At 41.9% G+C, this 27,224-nt stretch overlaps 1 protein-coding gene across 1 annotated transcript in view; it reads left to right on the top strand.

Annotated features, from left to right (window-relative positions):
- LOC139376393 (inhibitor of nuclear factor kappa-B kinase subunit alpha-like) overlaps positions 1–27,224 on the top strand; it is a 28,717-nt gene extending 1,493 nt beyond the window's left edge. The window contains exons 3-22 of the mRNA XM_071118932.1: positions 4,622–4,716; positions 6,095–6,212; positions 6,449–6,518; positions 6,600–6,688; positions 6,855–6,944; positions 7,079–7,203; positions 7,316–7,423; positions 13,060–13,195; positions 13,458–13,652; positions 13,815–13,917; positions 14,145–14,268; positions 14,499–14,650; positions 14,848–14,909; positions 15,095–15,204; positions 16,678–16,727; positions 16,893–16,998; positions 22,614–22,761; positions 24,014–24,150; positions 24,296–24,395; positions 25,626–27,224. Coding sequence (XP_070975033.1) covers positions 4,622–4,716; positions 6,095–6,212; positions 6,449–6,518; positions 6,600–6,688; positions 6,855–6,944; positions 7,079–7,203; positions 7,316–7,423; positions 13,060–13,195; positions 13,458–13,652; positions 13,815–13,917; positions 14,145–14,268; positions 14,499–14,650; positions 14,848–14,909; positions 15,095–15,204; positions 16,678–16,727; positions 16,893–16,998; positions 22,614–22,761; positions 24,014–24,150; positions 24,296–24,395; positions 25,626–25,688 — 2,181 coding nt within the window. The 3' untranslated portion in view covers positions 25,689–27,224. The remainder of the gene's footprint in view (positions 1–4,621; positions 4,717–6,094; positions 6,213–6,448; positions 6,519–6,599; positions 6,689–6,854; positions 6,945–7,078; positions 7,204–7,315; positions 7,424–13,059; positions 13,196–13,457; positions 13,653–13,814; positions 13,918–14,144; positions 14,269–14,498; positions 14,651–14,847; positions 14,910–15,094; positions 15,205–16,677; positions 16,728–16,892; positions 16,999–22,613; positions 22,762–24,013; positions 24,151–24,295; positions 24,396–25,625) is intronic.

The raw sequence follows: 27,224 nt of genomic DNA on the forward strand, positions 1-27,224 counted from the left end.
AGGACCAATAGAATTTGGTCTGCTTCGTGTTAAAATGTTGCATTTGAAAAAATATTGCGAAATGGTATCGTCCTGGCCCTACTAGCTAGCATGAGGATGAAAAATGGCAGTTTTCCGGGAAAACTAGCAGTATTTAAGTCTTCTCGATAGAGCAGTGTGAGTAAAGGTACAATTTGGAGTAGTGGCACATCCCATTGCTGCATTGATGTATGTTTTCCGATCTATAGCTCTCACGTGCTCCACGGAGAAGCTCATTGTAAACAAATATAACACGGAACCCAAACTGGCTGCGTGCGATCGTGCATACAATAATTTTGTCCTCCCGTACCACAAACGATAATGATGCGCAGGTTAAAATATCAAAGCAAACTCTGAACCAATTACACTAATTTGGGGCCAGGTCGAAAAGCATTAAACATTTATGGCAATTTAGCCAGCTAGCTTGCACTTGCTAGCTAATTTGTCCTTGGATAACGTATAACCATTGAGTTGTTATTTTACCTGAAATGCACAAGGTCCTCTACTACGACAATTAATCCACACCTAAAACGGTCAACCGAATCGTTTCTAGTCATCTCTCCTCCTTCCAGGCTTTTTCTTTTCTGGACTTTATATTGTGATTGGCAACTTTCATAAATTAGGTGCATTACCGCCACCGACCTCGTTCGTCTTTCAGTCACCCACGTGGGTATAACCAATGAGGAGATGGCACGTGGGTACCTACATCTATAAACCAATGAGGAGATGGCAGAGGCAGGACTTTCTGCGCGATCTGCGTCACAAATAGAACTGACTTCTATTTTAGCCCTTGCCAACGCAGACGCTCGCGAGCAGTGTGGGTGCAATAATTGAATAATATAGATTTCTAAATGTATTTTGTAACGGTAGGGTCAGTATCTTTTGGCAAAGGTCAAATGCCACCACTTGAGAAAAACACCCTGTAGCTTAAAAATACCTTGCTGTTTTGTGTTCTTCTCACTGTGAATTCATAAGTGCACATCTGTTGAGTTGACAAGATGAGATAATAGATGAGACTTGACTGTACCCAAATTAGTTTGATGGATACCCTAGGCTTTGTACGACATTATAAATTACGTCGAGATTCCATCTTAATTCGCTCTAACTTTATGGAAAAAGGTTTAGTCAATAAATCCAGCAACTCCTCTCAGGCAGTTTTATTTAAAATGTAGTACCCAGACAGAGAAAATCCAATAAGCGTTTTATAGTTACATCGTTAGGGTAAGTTAACCAAAAGTGGACACACTCCAATCAGTTTCTGAGACAATTGCCCAGACTTTGTAGACAGTTTAATGCTTAAACCTCATCTTTATCAAATTATCCATTAAAGATACCAACTCAACCTACGTACGTCTACATATGGGTGGTTTAAATTGTATCAAATCTCTAGTAATCGATTATACCCACTGTCGTGTCTTTGGCTATGCCGGATTAATTGCTATGACATGCTATTCTATAAAATAATTTCTCCGTAATTAATATCACCTGATTGAGCTAATCATGTAAATGTAATTAACTAGAGAGTCGGGCACCACAAAATAATATTTATAGACCTGTTATCTTCCGAATAAACGCTTAAAGATTTAGTAATATTTTACATCAATAGCAGTCAACATTAATCGTCATTTTACTTCAGTCTCATAACCTAGAATTAACAATTTTCAGATTATCTTCAAGAACCCTGGCTAACAATTTGAATCAGCAATACAAAATTGGGTTTTATTATTTATTTACTAAATACCTAACTAATCACACAGGATTACATATACAAAGAATGAATTATACCTAGATAATTCTTTACGTCATAGGAAAACGTCCCTAGCGGGCGGAACAGATATGACAGCTTGTTACACAAAGGAAAAGGGGCGGGGTTTGAGTGAAAGAGCGGGAGACTGGGGTACAAAGGGAAGAAGCTGTGCTATCATAAATACAGTATCTTATGCATTCTAAATTACCGTCCATTTGGAAATAGAAAATGCAATAAATATTTACTCTGAGCTGCGCTTCAGTAGGTTGGTGGTAGATGGAAGACCGTGTTGCCAAACCGAGTCCTCTGTCCTTTGAAGAATGTCTCTGGTGGTCACTTGGATAAGTTGTAGTAACGTCGTTGTGTGGTAGATGGGATACTCTGTCTGTTCCTTCCTAACCTGCGTTTGCAGCTGCGGTCGCTAACTCAACGGCTAGGAGGTATCACTTCTGTCGTGAATAAGAGTTCAAAGTTCATACCATTCGCAACCAAAGCTCATGCTGATGTTGGCTTTGTTCTGTAGTTTTATCTGAACCATTCTGACATAGGATCGTCATCCTACCTCATTGGAACAGAGTTATGTTGTCGTCAAGGCTTTATATAGGAAGGGAGAAAAGGGGTGTGTGTCATAGTTTACAACCTCTGTCTCTTCACGTGGGCGGGCCACTGAGTGAGCAGCCCTAACTTATGAAAACCCACATCTCACATTTTAGAAGGTAAAATCACATTTCATCCCATCACAAATAATTTCATATACAAACATTTAAATTGAACAACAATTCCATGTGAATCTGATAACTCTGATGTATAGACTTTCCACTGTAGAGTTTGTCATCTTATCATTGATGAGAATGTCTCAGATGACAACCGAACTGACATCATATTCATTAAGTACCACTGCACATGTTCAATTGTTCGGATTACCAGAATATAGTTAATTTCCCCCCACATACTGATGTTCCCAGAATCTCTATGTTGTTTAAAAAAAAATGTAACCTCAATAGGTTAGAGAAGGAAAAAGGCGGGAAGAGGTATTTATGACTGTCATAAACCTACCCCCAGGCCAACGTCATGACAAGACATACAATTTATCATATTTTCATATATTCACAGAATCCATATAAAACATAAGAAATTCTTAGGTACTCACAACAACCATTCCATTTGCTTTTTCAAGGACTCTCCATAGCTACGAAGCAGCTCTCCAAACATACTCCAGCAGAACAAAAAAATACACTTTTGTTTCCTGGACAATGACCATGGGATCCTCAACGGTTCTCTAACCTCCCCTCTCAATACCACCCCGTGATATTCTATGATGGGCAGTGAATGAACAGAACCCTAAGATAATGTTATATCAACATTTATCCACATTTCAAGCATCTGATTAAGCATATTTCTATGTTAATCCAAACGTCAGATTAAGACTCATTTCCATATTCACACAACTCTCATATCCCAGTCACACAATGCTATTCTCAAACATACCTAATCAATTCGTTTTTCAACAATATTTTAACCTGCAGAAATTAGAAAATATTCCTATCTCATTACTTATTCCTAGGATAATGCAACTCATACATTTACATCTTTCAATACTTCTAAAATGTGGTACAGGTTTAAAACAATTACAAATGCACCTCACTATCTTATACCATATCATAAATGGCCTAAACTAGTTCACACAGATTCCGGATGTTTTTAACATTAAATGGCCAAAACAATTTCACACAGATTCTAGATATTTAACGCTAAATTACCAAACCCAGGGCATACCTGGCTAGCATTCACCACTTCTGAGGATCACTTTTTTTCAGAATGAGGTCCTTCTTCCAATAGGGTTTCACCAGGTACCGTGTTTCACACAGAACCCAGAGTCACCCTGGCCACTCACCCCTACAGACCGCACCAATCCCCACTCTGATCAATTCAGTGTCGGGACGTACCCCCCTCACACATGAATACACACTCAGAGCCTACGTAACAGAGGCTTTTCTTAACTCGACCTCAATTGTTTTGCTCACCTCTTTATTTAAAAAAAAAACAAAGTTCGAGATGTGGTATCCACTCGGCTCGCTGCATCTCAGAGCAAAGGTGGGTCCATCTGCTTCGTTCCCAAAGTGTGGTCTCCCTGAGATCCCAAGTTTGAGGGATCCCTCGTGCATGATTTACCCAGGTCATCAGGAGCAGTCACCAAGTGAAGATTCACATCCCATCCTCATCGCCAAATGTGGTGGTTAAGTTCTTTACTATCAATTGAGGAGAGACAAACTTGTCACAAGTCAGAGTTATACTTAAACTAAATATTTAATCCCTTATTAATAAGGAAGCAGGTCAATACAACACACACACATAAAGTGAATCGATTGAGTGCTCTACGATAATGATGGCTGATTTACGATCAAATGATTTGTTGAGAGCCCCGAGACAAAAGTACAAAGGTCTTTTATAGCCAAGATACACCCCTTTCAACCTACATGACAAACAACATATATATATAGAATGGGTCACAAGGTTAAGATTTGTATGAAAGATACCTATAATACATAGCAGAAAGTATCTGCTGTGTCAACAGTTTTCATTGTATAGAGACCAGTGTCTGTCCCTCCGACTCCAAACTGGAACCATCTCTCTCTGGTACCATATTGAACAGAAACATTAACTCATGCTCTGGAATGCTCTTTAGGTTTTATCACCCAAAAGACATTGTAAATCTCCTCTGTGTTACCTCCCAGAGGCCCATCCTCAGTAGAACACACACACAATAGTTAACAAAATACTATATTCTGTTGCTTAAAACACCCATTTGATGCAATAAAAGTATTACAACATAATCTTGCTATTTTTCCACCATAGGACACATCAGAAAAAATTGCAGTGAAAATGTGTCGCCTGGAGTTGACAGCAAGAAACAAAGACAGATGGAGCAGAGAGATCCAGATCATGAAAAAGTTTGTCTATGTCGTATTATCCTGTGTACATCATTGAATGCCACACACGTTTGAACTGGGTGACATATACTTTTTCAATGAGTGAAATATCGGCATTTGCTTCTTGTATAGTGCATTCGGAAAGTATTCAGACCCCTTGACTTTTTCCACATTTTGTTACGTTACAGCCTTATTCTCAAATTGTTTAAATTGTCTTTTCCCCCTCATCAATCCACACGCAATACCCCATAATGACAAAGCAAAAACAGGTTTTTAGAAATGTTTGCAAATATATTAACAAACTGAATTCACATGTACATAAGTATTCAGACCCGTTGCCTAGTACTTTGTTGAAACACCTTTGGTAGTGATTACAGCCTCGAGTCTTCTTGGGTATGATGCTACAAGCTTAACACACCTGTATTTAGGGAGTTTCTCCCATTCTCTGCAGATGCTCTGTCAGGTTGGATGGGGAGCATCGCTGCACAGATAATTTCAGGCCTCCAAAGATGTTCGATCAGACCTTCATCAGACCTTGTTTCTCATGGTTTGCACTGTATTTATCAAGTACAAAGTCTTTAGGTGCCTTTTGGAAAACTCCAAGCTCGATGTCATGTGCCTTTTACTGAGAAGTGGCTTCCGTCTGTCCACTCTACCATAAAGGCCTGTTTGGTGGAGTGCTGCAGAGATGGTTGTCCTTCTGGAAGGTTCTCCCATCGCCACAGAGGCACTCCTGAGCTCTGTCAGAGAGACCATCGAGTTATTGGTCAGACCATCGGGTTATTAGTCATCTCCCTGACCAAGGCCCTTCTCCCCCGATTTCTCAGTTTGGCAAGGTGGCCAGCTCTAGGAAGTCTTGGTGGTTCCAAACTTCTTCCATTTAAGAAGGATGGAGGCCACTGTGTTCTTGGGGACATTCAAAGCTGCAGACATTTTTTGCTACCCTTCCCCAGGTCTGTGCTTTGACACAATCCTGTCTCGCAGCTCTACAGTCAATTCCTTCCACCTCATGGCATCATGGTTTTTGCTCTGACATGCACTGTCAACTGTGGGACCTTATATAGACAGGTGTGTGCCTTCCCAATTCATTTCCAATCAATTGAATTTACCACAGGTGGACTCCAAGTTGTAGAAACATCTCAAGGATGATCAATGGAAACAGGATGCACCTGAGCTCCATTTTGAGTCTCATAGCAAAGGGTCTGAATACTTATGTAAATACATGTTTAATACATGTTTGCTTTGTTGTTATGGGTTATTGTGTGTAGATGAGGCATTTTTATTGAATCCATTTTACAATAAGGCTGTAATGTAACAAAATGAGGAAAAGGTTAAGTGGTCTGAATATTTTCCAGATGCACTGTATTTATCAAGTACAATGTTTTTCTTGCCTATTCAGGTTGAGTAATCTCAATGTAGTGACAGCCAGAGACGTGCCAGAGGAGATGAAGCACATTGCCTTAAACGATCTTCCACTGCTGGCCATGGAGTACTGTTCCAAGGGAGACCTCAGAAAGGTGTGGCAGCTGAAGATGAATACTTTATTGTCCATTCCCCTTATAGTCCACACACTTTTTCTTTTATTTGCTATAAACCCCCTTGACATATACAGACTCCCGAGTGGCGTCAGTCATGTTGCAGTGCCCCTGGATCAGTGAGGGGTTAAATGCCTCGCATACGGGCACAGTGACACAAATGGTTCTGTCATGAGCAGGCATTTGTCCAACAATGTGTTTATGGTTGAATTTGACAGATGCTGAGCAAGCCTGAAAATTGCTGTGGACTGAAAGAAAGTGAAGTACTTTCCCTGCTCAATGACGTTGGTATGTACTGTACCCCACTGTTGTATTGTGTATAATTGTGGGTCTGCATAGAACTGATTTCTGAATGGTCTTTATATGCAGGTTCAGGCATCCAGTATTTGCATGAAAACAAGATCATACACAGAGACCTTAAACCAGAAAACATAGTACTCCAGGAAGTCAATGGAAAGGTAACCTAATATTTATGGACTAGCACACTGTGTTATCATGTTTTTTATATATAACGGTTTACATTTTTGTGTTATTGATGTTCTCTGGTGTGACTTTGTCTGTTTATTTTTAAAGACTACTGTTAATCTTGCAATGTTAATATGTCACAATGTTTTCCTTGTTCAGTTGGTTCACAAAATTATAGACTTGGGCTATGCCAAAGACTTGGACCAGGGGAGTCTGTGCACTTCATTTGTGGGAACACTGCAATACCTGGTGAGCATATTATCCCTCCTGCAAGCAACCCTAGATTCCTGTTGACTTAACGTTGCGACATTGTCTCTGTCTGTTAGTCACGATTGATTAAAACCGGACTTACTAATTGATACTTGCATATCTTTTCCCCCCAGGCCCCTGAATTATTTGAGAATAAGCCTTACACTGTCACAGTGGACTACTGGAGTTTTGGCACAATGATATTTGAATGCAGTTGTGGGTTCCGGCCTTTTCTGCACAATCTTCAGCCTGTCCAGTGGTAGTTGTCCCTGCACATTTAACAGTTTTCAAGTGTTAGTTTCAATTCTGAGTGATCCTCCAAGGGAGACCAGGTAACCACCTTGAATGCCATTTGATATGTTATTCCTCAGGGCCAGCAAAGTGCGGAACAAAGGTCCAAAAGACATCATGGCTGTGGAGGAATTGAATGGGGAAGTCAGATTCTCCACACATTTACCATACCCCAACAATCTGAGCAGGTCAGACACCGTCACACATTCTATTCTAGTGTCATTATTACAGTGCCTTCAGGAAGTATTCATACCCCTTGACTTATTCTACATGTTGTTACAGCCTGATTTCAAAATGGATCAAATATATTTTTCTCTCTCGCCCATCTACACACAATACCCCAAAGTGACAGTGGAAACATGTTTTTGGAAATGTATTGTATGTGAAATGCAGAAATCAAATTTGAATAAGCCTTTTCTTTGACACTCCAAATTGAGCTCAGTTCCATCCAATTTCCTTTGATCATCCTTGATGTCACTACAACTTGATTGGAGTCCACCTTTGGCAATTGTTTAGACATGTTTTTAGAAAGAAACACATCTGTCTATGAGGTCCCATAGTTGACAGTGCATGTCAGAGCAGAAACTCTCATTAAGTCCAAGGAACTGTCCGTAGATCTCCGAGAGAGAATTTGTGAGGAGGCATGTCTGGGGAAGGGTATAAAACAATTTCTAGTCTTGAAAGTTTCCAAGAGCACATTGGTCTCCATCATTGGGAAACTGAAAAAATATTGAACTACCCAGACGCTGCCTAGAGCTGGCCGTCCAGAACACAATGACCACTCTGACAGAAATACAGAGTTCCTTGGTTGAGATGGGAGAACCAGCCAGAAGGACAACCGTTTCTACAGCACTTCACCAATCTGGGCCTTATGGGAGAGTGGCCAGACAGAAGCTACTCCTGAGAAAAAAGCACATGACGGCACGCTTGGAGTTTGCAAAAAGGCATGTGAAAAACTCTGAGAACATAATACAAAAGATTCTGTGGTCTGACGAGAACCTCTTTGGCCTGAATTCAAAACTATATGTCTGGAGAAAACCAGGCACACCCGTCTAACACCATCCTTACAGTGAAACGTGGTGGCAGCATCATGCTATGGGGATGATTTTCAGCGGCAGGGACTGGGAGACTGGTAAGGATAAAGGGAACAATGATTGGAGCCAAATGCAGGCAAATCCTTGATGAGAACCTGTTTCAGAGTGGAAACTACCTTCGACCGGGGCAAAGATTCACATTCCAACAGGACGATGACTTCAAGCAAACAGCCAAAGCAACACTTGAATGGCTTCAGAACAAGAATGTGAAAGCCCTTGAGTGGCCCAGACTTGAATTCCATTGAAAATCTGTGGAAGCTCCCCATCTAACTTAACAGGGCTTGAGAAAATCTGCAAGGAAGAATGGGAGAAAATCCCCAAATCCAGATATGCAAAACTGATACAGACATACCCAAGATGACTCAAAGCTGTAATCGGTTCTACAAAGTATTGACTTGGGTGTGAATACTTATGTAAATTCGATATCTGTATTTAATCTTCAATACATTTGCAACAATTTCTAAAAACATGTTTTCACTTTGTCATTATGGGGTATTGTGTGTAGATGTGTAATTAAAAATATATCTAATTTAAATTCAGGCTGTAACACAAGTGTGGAATAAGTCAAGGGGTATGAATACTTTCTGAAGGCACTGTAACCACCGGTCTTATTCTGTCTGTGTATAGCAGGGGTGCCCAGCTCTGGACCTCGAGGGATGTGTATGCTGGTTTTCATCAAATCAAAATCAAATGTACAGTGCCTTGCGAAAGTATTCGGCCCCCTTGAACTTTGCGACCTTTTGCCACATTTCAGGCTTCAAACATAAAGATATAAAACTGTATTTTTTTGTGAAGAATCAACAACAAGTGGGACACAATCATGAAGTGGAACGACATTTATTGGATATTTCAAACTTTTTTAACAAATCAAAAACTGAAAAATTGGGCGTGCAAAATTATTCAGCCCCCTTAAGTTAATACTTTGTAGCGCCACCTTTTGCTGCGATTACAGCTGTAAGTCGCTTGGGGTATGTCTCTATCAGTTTTGCACATCGAGAGACTGAAATTTTTTCCCATTCCTCCTTGCAAAACAGCTCGAGCTCAGTGAGGTTGCATGGAGAGCATTTGTGAACAGCAGTTTTCAGTTCTTTCCACAGATTCTCGATTGGATTCAGGTCTGGACTTTGACTTGGCCATTCTAACACCTGGATATGTTTATTTTTGAACCATTCCATTGTAGATTTTGCTTTATGTTTTGGATCATTGTCTTGTTGGAAGACAAATCTCCGTCCCAGTCTCAGGTCTTTTGCAGACTCCATCAGGTTTTCTTCCAGAATGGTCCTGTATTTGGCTCCATCCATCTTCCCATCAATTTTAACCATCTTCCCTGTCCCTGCTGAAGAAAAGCAGGCCCAAACCATGATGCTGCCACCACCATGTTTGACAGTGGGGATGGTGTGTTCAGCTGTGTTGCTTTTACGCCAAACATAACGTTTTGCATTGTTGCCAAAAAGTTCAATTTTGGTTTCATCTGACCAGAGCACCTTCTTCCACATGTTTGGTGTGTCTCCCAGGTGGCTTGTGGCAAACTTTAAACGACACTTTTTATGGATATCTTTAAGAAATGGCTTTCTTCTTGCCACTCTTCCATAAAGGCCAGATTTGTGCAATATACGACTGATTGTTGTCCTATGGACAGAGTCTCCCACCTCAGCTGTAGATCTCTGCAGTTCATCCAGAGTGATCATGGGCCTCTTGGCTGCATCTCTGACCAGTCTTCTCCTTGTATGAGCTGAAAGTTTAGAGGGACGGCCAGGTCTTGGTAGATTTGCAGTGGTCTGATACTCCTTCCATTTCAATATTATCGCTTGCACAGTGCTCCTTGGGATGTTTAAAGCTTGGGAAATATTTTTGTATCCAAATCCGGCTTTAAACTTCTTCACAACAGTATCTCGGACCTGCCTGGTGTGTTCCTTGTTCTTCATGATGATCTCTGCGCTTTTAACGGACCTCTGAGACTATCACAGTGCAGGTGCATTTATACGGAGACTTGATTACACACAGGTGGATTGTATTTATCATCATTAGTCATTTAGGTCAACATTGGATCATTCAGAGATCCTCACTGAACTTCTGGAGAGAGTTTGCTGCACTGAAAGTAAAGGGGCTGAATAATTTTGCACGCCCAATTTTTCAGTTTTTGATTTGTTAAAAAAGTGTGAAATATCCAATAAATGTCGTTCCACTTCATGATTGTGTCCCACTTGTTGTTGATTCTTCACAAAAAAAATACAGTTTTATATCTTTATGTTTGAAGCCTGAAATGTGGCAAAAGGTCGCAAAGTTCAAGGGGGCCGAATACTTTCGCAAGGCACTGTATTTATATAGCCCTTCTTACATCATCTGATATATCAAAGTGCTGTACAGAAACCATGCCTAAACCCCAAACGGCAAGCAATACAGGTGTAGAAGCACGGTGGCTAGGAAAAACTCCCTAGAAAGGCCAAAACCTAGGAAGAAACCTAGAGAGGAACCAGGCTATGAGGGGTGGGCCAGTGCTCTTCTGGCTGTGCCGGGTGAAGATTATAACAGAACATGGCCAAGATGTTCAAATGTTCATAGATGACCAGCAGGGTCAAATAGTAATCACAGTGAACAGGTCAGGGTTCCAGGCAGAACAGTTGAAACTGGAGCAGCAGCACAGCCAGGTGGACTGGGGACAACAAGGAGTCATCATGCCAAGTAGTCCTGAGGCATGGTCCTAGGGCTCAGGTCCTCCGAGAGAGAGAATTAGAGAGAGCATACTTAAATTCACACAGGACACCGGAGAACAGGACACAGGAGAAATACTCCAGATATAACAGACTGACCCTAGCCCCCCGACACACAAACTCCTGCAGCATAAATACTGGAGGCTGAGACAGGAGGGGTCAGGAGACACTGTGGCCCCATCCGAGGATATAACACCACCCACTTTGCCAAAGCACAGCCCCCACACCGCTAGAGGGATATCTTCAACCACAAATTTACCATCCTGAGACAAGGCCGAGTATAGCCCACAAAGATCTCCGCCACGGCACAACCCAAGGGGGGGGCGCCAAACCAGACATGAAGACCACATCAGTGATTCAGCCCACTCAAGTGACGCACCCCTCCTAGGGACGGCATGGAAGAGCACCAGTAGGCCAGTGACTCAGGCCCTGTAATAGGGTTAGGGGCAGAGAATCCCAGTGGAGAGAGGGGAACCGGCCAGGCAGAGACAGGAAGGGCAGTTCGTTGCTCCAGTGCCTTTCCGTTCACCTTCACACTCCTGGGCCAGACTACATTCAATCATAGGACATACTGAAGAGATGAGTCTTCAGTAAAGACTTAAAGGTTGAGACCGAGTCTGCGTCTCTCACATGGGTGGTTAGACCATTCCATAAAATTGGAGCTCTATAGGAGAAAGCCCTGCCTCTAGCTGTTTGCTTAGAAATTCTAGGGACAATTAGGAGGCCTGCATCTTGTGACCGTAGTGTACGTGTAGGTATGTACGGCAGGACCAAATCGGAAAGATGGGTAGGAGCAAGCCCATGTAATACTTTGTAGGTTAGCAGTAAAACCTTGAAATCAGCCCTTGCCTTAACAGGAAGCCAGTGTAGGGAGGCTAGCACTGGAGTAATATGATACATTTTTGGGGTTCTAGTCAGGATTCTAGCAGCCGTATTTAGCACTTACTGAAGTTTATTTAGTGCTTTATCCGGGTAGCCGGAAAGTAGAGCATTGCAGTAGTCTAACCTAGAAGTAACAACATTTTTCTGCATAATTTTTGGACAGAAATTGTCAGATTTTTTGCAATGTTTCGTAAATGGAAAAAAGCTGTCCTTGAAGCAGTCTTGATATGTTCGTGAAAAGAGATCAGGGTCCAGAGTAACGCCGACCTTCACAGTTTTATTTGAGACGACTGTACAACCATCAAGATTAATTGTCAGATTTAACAGAAGATCTCTTTGTTTCTTGGGACCTAGAACAATCATCTCTGTTTTGTCCTAGTTTAAAAGTAGAACGTTTGCAGCCATCCACTTCCTTATGTCTGAAACACAGGCTTCCAGCGAGGGCAATTTTGGGGCTTTACCATGTTTCATTGAAATGTACAGCTGTGTGTCATCCGCATAGCAGTGAAAGTTAACATTATGTTTTCGAATGACATCCCCAAGAGGTAAAAATATATAGTGAAAACAATAGTGGTCCTAAAACGGAACCTTGAGGACACACTGAAATTTACAGTTGATGTGTCAGAGGACAAACCATTCACAGAGACAAACTGATATCTTTCCGACAGATAAGATCTAAACCAGGCCAGAACTTGTCCGTGTAGACCAATTTGGGTTTCCAATCTCTCCAAAAGAATATAGTGATCGATGGTATCAAAAGCAGCGCTAAGGTCTAGGAGCACGAGGACAGAGATGCAGAGCCTTGGTCTGACGCCATTAAAGGTCATCATCCTTATCTTTTAGCCACAGACTAATTTTCAACCTGGGAAACCAGGTTCATTAGGGTGCCAAGTAACAGAACATTGAGATATTAAAAAAAAAACTCTTATTGTGGAGAACAAATATGGTTGTCTGTCAAAAGTAGAACAGGGAATCATGTCAGCTCAATTTATGACCACATTCTGAAAGTTTCACCTCATTGAGCAGCATTAATCAAAAACCAAGATGATAACTTGAGGGAAACGACCTGTATAGATTGAATTTGTTTCCCCTCCACCGGGGGGGTGGGGGGTGTTAATTTGCATTGCACTCATTCAGGACACTCCTGGAGCCCATGGAGATGCTGCTGCAGCTGATGCTGAAATGGGACCCTGTCCAGAGAGGAGGCAAGACTAACGCTGACAGCAAGAAACCCCTGTGCTTTGAAGTGCTGGAACAGATATTATGCATGAGGGTTAGTTCTGTAACGTATCATGCCCTATCTCTTGAGCTAACAATAGTCTTTCAAGTGTCTCTTAAGGCTGGGCTCTTATTTGATTTTCTCATGGACAATATTCAATTGACGCTTATATTTCCCATAGTGTGTTAATGTACACATAATATAGTTTTTAAACAAATGTTAAGTTTGCCTGCTCGTGCTTGTTATTTTGGATTGACTCTAGCTGCTAGCCAATCAGCTTCCTTTATTTTACCCATATCATTTATCCCATTGGCAGGTTGTCCACATCCTGAACATGACCACGGCCCAGGTCCACTCATTCCAGCTGGCCCCAGATGAGAGCCTCCATAGCCTGCAGCGCCGCATCGAGACTGAGACCAAGATCGAGTTGGTCAACCAGGAGCTGCTGCAGGAGACGGGGGTGTCGCTGGACCCCAGGAAGCCCGCAGCCCAGTGTGTCCTTGAGGGGGTGGTAAAGACTTTGGTTCCACTTTGCTATTTCAGTGTTGTAATGTTGTATTTTGTTAGAATATAGTTTTGACACAGCACATTGGAAATCTTAATCACCTGTTTAGCATTAACATATTTAGCAATTGATCACCATGTAAAGTGGTTGTTTTTGTGTGTTGTGCAGCGAGGCTGGGACAGTTACATAATCTATTTGTTTGACAAGAGTCTCACCAAGTACTCTGGTCCCTTCAGTGCTAGACAGCTGCCTGATAAAGTCAACACTATTGGTGAGTACTGCCTTCTCTGCCTGCTGATAAATATTGAGAGATCTAAAGGCGATCGGATGGAAATACAAGCTCATGCAATTAAATAGAGGTAGTGTTTTTTATTCTTAGACAACAAAAAGAGAATTGAGCATTCAGTTAAACTTGTGCTCCTTCCATGGTTTGGTTCAAAGATGTCTTCAGTCATATGTACCAAACATTATGTAGGAGCTTGTTGTCCTTTTTCCTAGTGCGGGAGGCTAAGACCCAGCTGCCCCTGGTGGTGCTGAAGAAGGTGTGGGGCGAGGCGGTGAGCTACATCTGTGGATTGAAGGACGACTACAGTAGACTGTTCCAGGGCCAGAGAGCTGCCATGTGAGTAAGCCTGCTTTACTAGACACCAAAAGAGTGAAGTTAAAGGAAGCAAGATTCTTTCTTTTGAATTTGGTAATGTCTCAAACTGGAATAGCTGAAAGAAGTTTCCAGACTTTCTTTGGAAGAATCAGCTCTTTGCTTTTTCATAAGGCATGTGCGATCTTGTTATTTTGATGTATGTTTTAGTTTTTTTAACAGACAAAGTTATTATATTCTGTGTGTTTGTCCAGGCTGAGCCTCCTGCGCTACAACACCAACCTGACCCGGTGCAAGAACGGCATGTTTGCCTTCTCCCAGCAGCTGAAGGCCAAGCTGGACTTCTTCAAGAGCAGTATCCAGTACGACCTGGAGAAGTACAGCGATCAGATGCACTATGGGATCTGTGAGTATTGGCTGGCTGATGATTGGTAGTACCAGGAATGGTCACCCACATGGACCCTATTCCTTATATTGAGCGATGCTTTCAACCAGGGCACAAAGGAGGGAATAGTGCCATTTTAGAAGCAATCATGGTTTTGTATTATGACAAGATAGTGTTGGTTATTTTCATGAGATTTGTTTTTTCCCCTTCTCCCACAGCCTCTGAGAAGATGCTGAAAGCTTGGCAGGAGAATGAGGAGAAGGCGGCTGCATATGCACAGGTACCGGTTGGGATGGATTTTTGGTTTTGAAGGCATGGGTTGGTCATCTTAGTTGAGCTGCTGTCTGAATGGCTTGAGGTACAAGTTAACCACAGATCTAGGATCAGATTACCCCACCAATCCTAATCATCCCTAGCTACACCTGCTGTCTGAGCCCGATGTGTAATGTATGTTTTGTCCACTAGGTGGCCGAGGTGAGCCACCTGGACGAGGAAATCATGTCGTTACACTCAGAGATCGTGGAGCTGCAGAGGAGTCCCTATGCTCGTCGCCAAGGAGACATCATGGAGCAGCTGTGAGTGTTCTACTCTAGGCAGGAATGACAGGCTGTCTGCCTCTACTGAATTAAATGCATGAAGGGTCTAGGACAGTGGTCACCAACCTTTTCTGAGTCAAGATCACTTTCGTAGTCAAAAAGCAAGCTGAGATCTACTGCTCAGATTAAAAAATATATATATATTTACATTAAACTGACAAACAGTTTTGTAGGAATGAGGTTTGGGCAGTTGGCCTAATACCTTATCACAGCATATGATTGATCATATTATATTTCAAAACTCGAGCTTTGATAACAAAATAGATCAGTTGGTTTAGCACTTGTGAGGCACTGTGGAGCATGAAATGAAATAATTCGCTTTTTTATTTTACTGGACTGATGGTACCTGCATCTGATGGTCAATGAGGTCAAATCACAACGTCGGTGATCTTCAGGTGGAGAAGTCGGAGCTCTAGAAAGATGCCAGGGTTTCCGACTTGGAATTCAGAGTTGGATGACTGTTCAAAACTATTTTTCCCAACCGCCTCTCACAGTCCCAGCTCTCCTTTTCCTTTCCTCTGGTGAGACCGACCAGAGAGAGGGGACACCCGTCTTCCACCTGATGGCGAAACTCGAGTCGCACCGCATCTGCCTCATGCACAAATTAATGTTGTTCCTATGACCAGAGAAAGTTATTAAAATCGACACGACAAACTGCTAAAATAATAAAACGCAGGGCTATCGATACTTGGCTACTCATTCATTGCAGCTGCAGCCTGAACGGAAGTACGGAGAAACGCGTTTTGCGATAGTGTTGAATTAAAACAGTGACAGTGCTGAATATAAACTTAAACATAAACTCACTCATAAAAACAGCAGCTCTTTGCTGTATTCATTGACAGTCTCTCTGTGGTCATGGTTTTAAAAGTTATTAAATCTTACTTGGCTAGTAGCCTATTAAACTTGGCTGTGGCAGGGTCATGGAAGCTCTGTAGCCATGGTGATTTGACCTATCCGATTGGTCAGCGCACTAGATGCACTCGATTTAGTCACAGATTTGCCCTTTCCCGCCGGGTAGGCGGAGTTTGTCTCATGGGAACACTTTGCTTACCTGGTGCGCAGAACTTGAATCAAGTGAATATACTGGCAAAAGGTGAACAATATTTTTTAAAAGTAGCGCAAGCCTTTATCGTTCGTTGGCTTTTCTACAGAAATATTTGGTGATCGACTAGGAATGCCTTGAAGATGGCGATCGACTGGTTGGCAACCACTGGTCTAGGAAGTGCCAGGAAGTTGTGGAAGTAGATGGAGCCTCATTGAAATGTTTGGCTTCTGATTTTGCTAGTAGCTGACCTGATGTTGTTTGTCACTTGCATTGCCTGTCCTATACATCTAGAGTACTCAAATGCACATATTAAGAAGAAAAGGTCAACTGCTGTATCATTCTGAAAGCCTCAAACAAGATTTAAATGAATGTTCTAGGAGAATTGATCGTTTATACCTTGATTTCAGGGAGGACAAGGCGATTGAACTCTACAAACAACTAAAAATGAAATGCCGAAGTAAGCCACTTTTGTCCAAAAAATACAGTCACTGCATTTGCAGCCATTTTCAATTTCAATAAGGCACTGTAGTACTTTTGGATATTGAATAGAATCTGTAATCGTACGACGGTAGTTGTATAAACACTACCACGTTCTGACACCTGTGTGCTGTTCTTCCCTCAGCACCTGACCCTGGTGTGAGCAGTGATAGCTCAGAGATGGTTAAAGCCATTATACAGACTGTCCAGAACCAGGACAAGGTCCTGAGAGACCTCTACACACACCTCAGGTAAGCAGGGTCTGGGACTGTTCAGTGGACTGTCACGTCACCAACTGAACGCTGCAGATAGAAATGCCCTTAATAAAGCTGACCTGATTCTATACTCTGTATGTTAGAGAGGCATGCGTCTGTTCTATGCTATATATTTTTACCTCATTCTTAACCTTTCGCAATAATGTGCCTTACTGCTGAGGTTCCCAAACTGGGGTCTGTGGCAGGGGGTCCACGGCCAGATCTCTAAATGTATTTATATTATATGCATTGTTTGTTTTATTTTCTATGAATATTGCTAACAACAGATTAAACCAATTTTGGCTAAGGGATTTGTAAATTAAGTTAAGAGGGTGTAGTACAATACTATGTAATATTAATCTACAGTATGTTCTTAACCATGGGCAACATGGTCCTGGGAGGCTCACAGGGATATTAGTATCCATAGTACTTCTTGTATTCCCCCCCAAAATGTTGTTTTTGAACATAAATTCACTGTAAGGTAATCTATAGAACTGTAAAGTTTCTTCTCTGCAAAATGTGTAGAATTGCAGGAAATTAGCTTGGGGTCATGCAGGGCCTATAGTTTGGCATGTTTCTCTCTATATTCAGCTATTAATAGGCTACATTTGGTTATTATGATATAGTTTTTAAAAAACATGGCTAATACAATTTAGCAATGCCAGTCATTACTCTTCTTTAGAATTGCATTGTATACATTTGTTTCTGAAGTAGTGTCATTTTGTGAAGATATGAAAATGGGACGCTGCCTCTAACATTTCAAAAGACATATAGACATGGCTCCAGTAGGCTAGCCAAGACAAATGCTAGGTGTCTTTTTGTTGCTTTCTTTTTGCTGACAGTCAACAGTTGCCTGCATATATTCACTATTTAAGGTTTACTGTTGTAAATCACTTTCCCTAAAATACATAAATAAGCTCTGTGAGTAGATTGATGGGCGCTTCTTTTTGCTCTAGACAGCTCGCGTGTGCGGTGTGAAGGAAATTCATGTACTGCTCGAAGTTTACTCGTGGGTTACCTGGCTACCCAGACTTCTTGCTCCAGCCAATCGCTTCCCCACGCCCGTAGATGTTGGTTTCTTCACAATGAGTCTGGATCTGAGTACCTCCCCAACTCTTAACTGAATGCGAGCACATTCAGGGCTGTCTGATGGGTCCAGAAACCGATGGGTTGAGCCAAAACACAGGTGGATTAAAGCAGTGTTTTGAAATTTCGTCATTGGCTTTGATACTCTGATTGGTTGGAGACGATCCAATCGTTGACATCTTTGTTTTGTACCACGCCCCTCGTCACAACAAACAACTTCAATGATGGTACTCTGACTAAAGTTTGTAGCGAACGACAGAGGAGCAGAAGAAGTTGGTGTGAGTCGTCAAATATAATAGAACATGTAAAGTGTTGGTGCCTCGTTTCAGGAGCTGAACTAAAAGATCCCAGAAATGCTCAAAAATCGTATTTCTCTCGAATGTTGTGCACAAATTTGTTTACTTCCCTGTTAGTGAGTGTTTCTCTTTTGCCAAGATAATCCATCCCCCTGAGAGGTGTGGTATATCAAGAAGCTGATTAAACACCATGATCATTACAGGTGCACCTTGTGCTGGGGACAATAAAAGGCCACTCTAAAATGTGCAGTTTTGTCACACAACAGAATGCCACAGATGTCTCAAGTTTTTTTGGGGGGGGGGGGGGTCATTACTGCAGGAATGTCCATCACAGCTGTTGCCAGAGAATTTAATGTTAATTTCTCTGGTGTAAGCTGCCTCCAATGCTGTTTTAGAGAATTTGGCATTACGTCCAACCAGCCTCACAACCGCAGACCACATGTGGCCACGCCAGCCCAGGACCTCCACATCTGGCTTCTTCACCTGCGGGATCATCTGAAACCAGCCACCCGGACAGCTGATGAAACTGTGGGTTTGAACAACTGAAACATTTCTGTACACACTGTCAGAAACAGACTCAATTGCATTTCATCGATGGCAATTTGAATGCACAGAGATACCGTGATGAGATCCTGAGGCCCATTGTCGTGTCACTCATCTTTCAGTATGAAAATGCACGCCACTGTCACAAGGACCTGTACACAATTCCTGGAAGCTGACAATGTCAGTTCTTCCATGTCCTGCACACACACCAGGCATGTCACCCATTGAGCATGTTTAAGATGCTCTAGATCTACGCATATGAAAGCGTATTCCAGTTCACGCAAATATCCAGCAACTTCGCACAGCCATTGAAGTAGATGTCGCGCTACATGAGGTAAATGGTGGTTACACCAGATACTGACTGGTTTTATGATCTGCACCCCTACCTTTTTTAAGATATGTGACCAACCGGTGCAGATCTGTATTCCCAGTCATGTGAAATCCATAGCTTTAGGGCCTAATGAATTTATTTAAATTGAGTGATTTCCTTGTGAACTGTAACTCAGTAAAATCTTAAATTGTTGCATGTTGTGTTTTTATATTTTTGTTCAGTGTACAAATAGCATAACATTTACATGTGTAGTCTTCAAATCTAATTTTATTTGTTACGTGCTTTGTGAATAACCGGTGTAGACTAACAGTGAAATGCTTACTTACGGGCCATTCCCAACAATGGAGGGAAATAACAAACAAAAAAAAACAGGGAATAAATACACAATGAATAACGATAACTTGGCTACATACACAGGGTACCGAGTTGATGTGCAGAGTTACAAGGTAATTAAAGTAGATCCAGTATGTACATATAGGTAGGGATAAAGTGACAAGGCAACATGATAGTAGTGGCGGCGGCAGCGTATCTGAGTCAAGAGTTAGTGTAAAATGGATCAATGCAGATAGTTAACCAAATACCTACCTGGACTAACTATTTAGCAGTCTTATGGCTTTGGGTAGAAACTGTTCAGGGCCCTGTTGGTTCCAGACTTGATGCTTCGTTACTGCTTGCCATGTGATGGCAGAGAGAACAATATGACTTGGTTGGCTGGAGTCTTTGACAATTTTTCAGGCCTTCTTCTGACATCGCCTACTGTAGTGGTCCTGGGTGGCAGGTAGCTCGGCCCCAGTGATGTACTGTGCCGTACGCATTACCCTCTGTAGCCTTGTGGTCGGATGCCAAGCAGTTGCCATACCAAGTGGTGATGCAGCCAGTCGATATGCTTTCAATGGTGTAGCTGTAGAACATTTTGAGGATCTGAGGGCCCATGCCCAACCTTTTCAGCTACCTGAGAAGGAAGAGGCATTGTCGTGCCTTCACGACTGGTGGTGTGTGTGTGTGTGTGGACCATGGTAATTCATTAATGATGTGGACACCGAGGAACTTGAAGCTCTCGACCCGCTCCACTACAGCCCGGTCAATGTGGATGGGGGCGTGCTCGGCCCTCTGTTTGCTGTAGTCCACAATCAGCTCCTTTGTTTGGTTGAGGGAGAGGATGTTGTCCTGGCACCATGCTGTCAGGTCACTGACCTCCCTATAGTCTTTCTTGTCGTTGGTGATCAGGTCAACCACTGTTTTGTCAGCAAACTTTAAGGATGGTGTTGGAGCTGTGCGTGGCCACACAGTCGTGGATGAGCAGGGAGTACAGGAGGGGACTAAGCACGCACCCCTTGGAGTGGGTCAAGGGTGTGTTGGATAATGTGTTGATGTGAGCATGACCAGCCTTTCAAAGCATTTCATGGCTACAGATGAGTGCTACGGGGCAATAGTCATTTAGACAGGTAACCTTAGTGTTCTTGGGCACAGGGACTATGATGGTCTGCTTTAGATATTACAGACTGAGTCAGGGAAAGTTTAAAATGGCAGTGAAAACACTTTCCAGCTGGTCAACAAATGCTCTGAGTACACGACCTGGTAAGAGTATTTTGAGCGGAGCGAGGAGCGTGCCAAATTTGGCTGGGGCGTAGAGCAAGTTTCCCAAAGGCTGGAACGTTGGCCTTCTCGCCCTCTCCAATTTCGCTTCTATAGCTCTCCCAAGTAGTGCTCATGTCATCAGCTCAGGGCATGCCCAGCCCAGCATGCATTTGCAGTCTACTTGTCTGATGCTATAGCCCTTTGTTTTAGCTACTGTCATGGAGTTTGCTAAATATTTTCATAAAGAAACTGATAAAACACACAGGTGCAAAATCAAGGTGACTTACAAAGTTGAGGAGGCGCAAGAGAGGGAGTGGGGTGATGTAGTGTCCACAACTAAAGAATCATTGTCTAATCTGAAAAAACACGTATCCTGAAAGCATGATGTTGTACTTACTATGTGCACATGCTAACAAAAGAAAGAGGTGGGTAGCTAGCTAAGTGTCATTGTAGCAAAGTATTTATAAACTAAAAATCTGATATCTTAAGTTTTCATTTTTGTTTTGTTATCAATATAATAGGCCACCATTGATTGTGGCCCAATAGGCCTGGCATATTACCTCTTTCAAGGAGCATTCCGTTTTCATAGGTCTAAAGGTTTTTAGGCAAAATAACCCTTTCTTACCTGCATCCCTCCCCAGTGGCTCTGCAAGCACAGAGAGGGTATTCTCCGCTGCTGGCCTGCTCTCCAGGTATCATTGCACGAGCCTGAAGCCACAGACTCTGAATACATTTTTAGAAATACGAGTTTGGCCAAAGGCACTGAGCCTAATAAGGCGTCACTAGGCAGCTTGTGGCTGGGTTTCCCTTTAATCTGTGATAGATTAAGCCCTACCACATCCGACAAGCATCAGAGCCAGCGTAGTAGGATTCCATCTTGGTCCTGTTTTGACTATTTGATGGCTCAACGGAGGTCATAGGGGGATTTCTTATAAGCGTTGGATTAGTGTCCCGGTCCTTAGTGGCAGCTCTAGCCTCAGTGCGGATGTTGCCTATAAATTTGGGCTTCTGGTTGGGATATGTACGTAGGGTCACTGTGGGAATGATGTCGTTGTTCCCACAGTGTTATAGTATGAATCCCTGAACATATTCCAGTCTTTGCTAGTCCTGTAGTTTAGCATCCGCTTCATCAGACCACTTCTGTATTGAGCGTGTCACTGGTACTTCCTGTTTTGAGTTTTTGCTTGTAGGCAGGAATCAGGACGACAGAGTTGTGGTCAGATTTGCCAAATGGAGGGTGACGGGAGAGCTTCTACTGTGTGTCTTCAATGGTAGACTGTGACAGAGTAGGTAAATGTTGAACTGGAATACCAAAATGCGCTGAACAGTTACTGTCCCAACATGTTTTTAACTGGTCCCAGGCCATCGTTAATGTCGGACCCTGCACGCAAAATAAAATGAATTAATATGCCAGAAAACAATAGGCTAAGTGGATTTCCACTCATCGTTACCACATATGGAAAGTGCAAATTCACTCACATTGTTTGGAACGTGCAAATTCATTTTCTCTCCCTCGACTGCAACCACGGCACACACAACGCATACAACCAGGTACCGAAAGGCGGGACAGACAGCAGACCGTCAAACCAGCAGCATTTCGCCATCATTGCTGACTTTGACTGACAAATAGGCGCCTGACCTATCGAAAGATCGCTAGAAGATGCATATTGTTCTTTCTAGAGGGAGAGGGCTCGGAATACTTTTTTGACTAACGAATTGAAAAGTAGCCTACTTAATTTAAGTGGAAAACACTGTTTAACTTCTGTTTCCCCATGCAGTAAGATCTTATTGAGCAAGCAGAAGATCATTGACCTGTTCCCGCGCATCGAGAAGACACTGGAGAACATCAAGGATGCCGACAACACCGTGATGCAGATGCAGATTAAGAGACAGAGAGAGTTCTGGCACCTATTGAAGATTGCCTGTGTGAGTGACGATGAGGTTTTATCTATAGAACTTCAGTGAAGTTAGTCATAAGATCATGAAGTCATATAACTTACTATAAGATGGCATTGGGTTATTTTAAGTCATGTGCAATTGACCCTTTGCTATTCCTCGTCCCAGATTTATGGGCAAAGAATTGCTGATCGGACATGAGCTAACCTTGCTCGTGTCCGACAAGCCTCAAACAAGCTCTAGTTTTAAACGCATGGAAGCCAATGATGGCAATGGCAAAAACAGATTTTTCATCAAAAAATGTATTGTTTAAATGGCAAAATAATTTAAAAGTGCACCAGGGTACTTGCGACTGTGATCCCTAAAATGCAGAGCCTGTTGGGGTATTTTTTGAATCCAAAATTATACTTTTGTTCCATTGTTTGCTAGCAGGTTAGCTAGCTACACTGGCACTGCCTCCATTGAAAATGCTAGCTAGCCATTAAAGTTGCACTATGCAAAAATCACTCCGCCATTTCCTCTTTGGTAAAACTAATAGTTCACCTAATTTCAATTTGTGACAAAATAAGATGGTACAATTATTCTCTATACTATCTAAACCACTGCTAATATATATTTTCCATAAACAAAAATATTGTTTCAGCTGGTTGAAGCTTGTGTACAAAACTTAAGAACGTGAAGCATAGATATAACGCACATAGAACAGATCTACTGCTTCTTAGACTTGTTTTCAAGTAGAATGATAGATTTATAACTCACATTTCTATGTGAATTTGGTCAGGTCTTGTTTTTGAACTTGTTTTCTATAAATGTATTAGCTAGTTAAGCTAGCTATATTATGCATATAACACCTATTGTCAACATTATATGATTTGAGAGCACTAATTAGCTCCGAGAGTGGTTAGTATCTTTGACTGCATGCTGACAGTTTATTCAGAGCCATCCAGTGTCTAGTCACACTTAAAAACATAATTTTACCATGATCCTGTGAAGCAATTGTTATGACAGTCCACCACAACATACCAGGGGGTCTCCTGATTAGCAAGAAGCAGTCTGCTTAATTTCATTGTTTATTAAAAATACTGTTTAAGATCATTGTGAGGGTTTTTCTCCACTAGTTTGGAGAATTGGGCTTCCCAGGAAAATGTCTGAGGTTGCAACAGTAACCAAGGGGGCGGGCTTGACTTGACTTAGCAAAGGGTACATTTTCTATAGAATTCACTTAGCCTAGTTCATAATGTGAACGTGTTCTATATGAGTAATGGCATTTATCTTCTCCCAGGCTCAGAATTCTGCAAGGAACTCGATAGCAGCCAGCCCAGAGTCGTCCAACCCTCTGCAGGTGTCCCAGTGGGCCCAGTCTGCCCAGCCCATCAGCTCCCCTCACCCACTCACCTCCCTACCTGGACCCAATGACAGGTACTGGTCAATACAGCAGACAGGAAGGGTTTGTGTTTTGTGTAGCAGATTGAAAGGAATGTCCAGACATTCAGCAGCAGACCAAAAATAATGTCCTTTGCACATTGTGACTTATTCTGCCTCTCTCTTTCTCTCTCCCTTCCAGTGATGCTGCCCCACGACTGCTTCAGGAGAACCAGAAGTACCTCAGTCAGCTGACCAGCCTGATGCAAGAAGCTGCTGACGAGCAGTCCAAAAGCGTAGTGGTAAGTTAGGCCATTTTTTCAAAGCTAGCTAGACTTGTAATGGAATCCTGTTTCCTGGTATTCTGTCAATGCAGTGTCTTATATTTCACTGTTGCACTTCACCACATTTTCTTCAGTGTGTTAGAGAGACTGCCGCTAAAAATCTACTTCTGTTTTGAAAATGGCCTATGTGGCATCGATAAAGAGTCAAACATTTTATTCTAGTGTCAAAATTTACTACAAAGTGTAAATAGGATAATTAGGGTCATAAAGTTAGTCTAATACAAAATGGAGATTTGCGAGAATATGGCAAAAAAATGTCATGTAACATAATAAAGGGTACCGTAAGTTTTCCTTGGGTTGGGTTTATATTTCAATCCTGCCCTCAGCTGGCAGCAACCAAGTAATCATCAATCGCAGCGCAGCTGCATGTGACCCGTGTAGTAATGGTCAGTTTGGTTTGACATTCGATATCCCTATGGGGCTAGTTAGGGACCATCAGTTAATTACACAAGGAATAAAATATTGGGACAATTTCAATAGCTTCAAATTTCAATTACTTAAAACTGTCAAACCAAATCAATTGTAGAAATTCATATACAAATATTTAAAGCATTTGAGACAACTAAAAAATGTGCAACATTAAAATATTGTCGCGTTTAAATTGTGACAAAAGCCCAAATCAGAAAGTTCAGCCCCCCTTTAAGTCTTTATAATATGTGATTCACACCTGAAACACATACTTCTTTAGTTGGCACCACTGGTGTGGGTCATTTACCCAGCACTCTCTTATGTGGGTCAACTCCCTATAAGGGTGGGATTAAGTATCCCAGGTCAGGAGCGTGATGAGGTTCTGAGTTCGTTCCTTCTCATTTGGCCTTCAGGATGTCTCTTATCTGACCTTGTTAAGTGTAGAACATTACCTTAAGGCTAACTGAGTTTGAATTTAGACTCTGATCCATTTAAAACAAGTCTGGGGAGGTAGTCTAGCGGTTAAGTTGGGCCAGTAACCGAATCCGTGAGCCGAATAAGTGCTAAATCTGCCTTGAGCAAGGCACTTACTTAACCTTACTTGCAAGTCGCTCTGGATAAGAGCGTCTGCTAAGTTACTCAAATGTAAATGGGAGGTTGGCTGCCTTGCTGGAGGGAACGGAGATTAATATCTAAACCACAACGCCATTCTACAGCGACAACCTTAAAACCTGACCTCAATGTAGCTTTGTGTCATAATCTCTTGGTTTGTCTTTGTAGGACCAAGATTGGAGCTGGACTAAATATGAAACGTCTACAAAACTGCAAAAACGAAATGTGTGAATTCGTCAACCACAGGAGACTGCTGAGGGGAGGATGAATCATAATAATGGCTGGAATAGAGGGTATGGAATGGCATGAAACACATGGAAACCATGTGTTGAATACCATTCCATTCATGCTGTTCCAGCCATTTATATGAGCCCGCCCTCCCCAATTCAGGTGCCACCGGCTGTCTCTGATGTCAACAACAAACAAGGCATTGTCTAGCTAATCCCTGCCTGCTCTCCAACCAAGTAACACTAAGGACTGAATGTCGTTAACAAAATGGAGTCACGGTTATGTTGTACATTTTGATGTGTGGTCATCCACTTTAACGACTAGCCGGAGGGCCCCCCCCCAAAAAAGGCTGATAAAAAATACACATGCTCAATGACTCACTTCTCCATTTTCTCAGCTATTTGGTGGGAAAGGTGGATGATGTAGCATGGCTTTTATATGAACAAAAAAACGGATTATCTGAACACAAGACGTCAGTCGTCCTTTGCTCTTCAAGCAAATGTCACCTTTTCCTCACTGATTATTGTGCAAATCTAAGTACCACTATTCATCAAAATCCACATTTTACTATTAATATCATATCAAAGTATCTAAACTGTTAAATCAGGCGAACTGTAGCATCTGATTGTGAGTGAAAGTTTTGTAATGACGGAGTATAGCTACAGTGTGTTTGGGCTATGGAAATGGGACTGATAAGAAAGCTTGATATGCATGCACATTTGTATTGAGCCTTCTCATCATGTCTCCTGACGTGACTCAACACAAGGAAAACCACAAAAGATGGAGGTAGTAAAAGGAAATTACAATCAAGCAACAGCACTTTGACACTCCCAAGTATCCTGGTTCCCTTCTATACAGAGGAAGTAGTCAGACATCTGGGGGATGGATGCCCTCTAGAATCCTGTTTATGAGTCTGTGCTCTAGTGACACAGCTCTCGTTTCAATCATCCAATGGGACAGGAAATGTATAAACTGTATTTAAAATAAAGTCATGCATCGATCAAGGGGATAGTGTTTTGATCATGTGTGAATCTTATTTTGATTTAAGAAAAGTATTCTATCATGACTACACACTTTACATAGAAGGGGGGGAAATATGGAAATCCCATAGTTACTTTGTGACAAAGGATGCTGGTCTGTTTCATATGTTGGAATTGTTGATATGTTTAAACCTGAAAAAAGGAATACATACCACAAGTTAAATTCAGTTTTTTGTGTGCATTCTTTTCACTGGATGCTCAATGTATGGAAACAAATGGCGGGACATGGTAAATTATTGAATGTACTGTAGTTACAACCCTTGAGGTGTAACTTAAGTGTTGACTGTAACAAAGATAAAGTGGATGCTATGCTCCAGAAAGATGTATTTATGTAGTTAAGTGCAATGGACAACATTTATTTTTAGTTAAGTGACATATCAGTTTCCTTCATTAAGGTTTGTTTCCATATGATGGTTTTAACCTGTCTATGAATGTTTACTTTCTAGCAATTGTATAGATTAACATTTTCTTGGTATTACAATAAAATATTACTTTGGCA

This window comes from Oncorhynchus clarkii, chromosome 20, assembly GCF_045791955.1.
Source record: "Oncorhynchus clarkii lewisi isolate Uvic-CL-2024 chromosome 20, UVic_Ocla_1.0, whole genome shotgun sequence".
NCBI classification, from domain to species: Eukaryota; Metazoa; Chordata; class Actinopteri; order Salmoniformes; family Salmonidae; genus Oncorhynchus; species Oncorhynchus clarkii.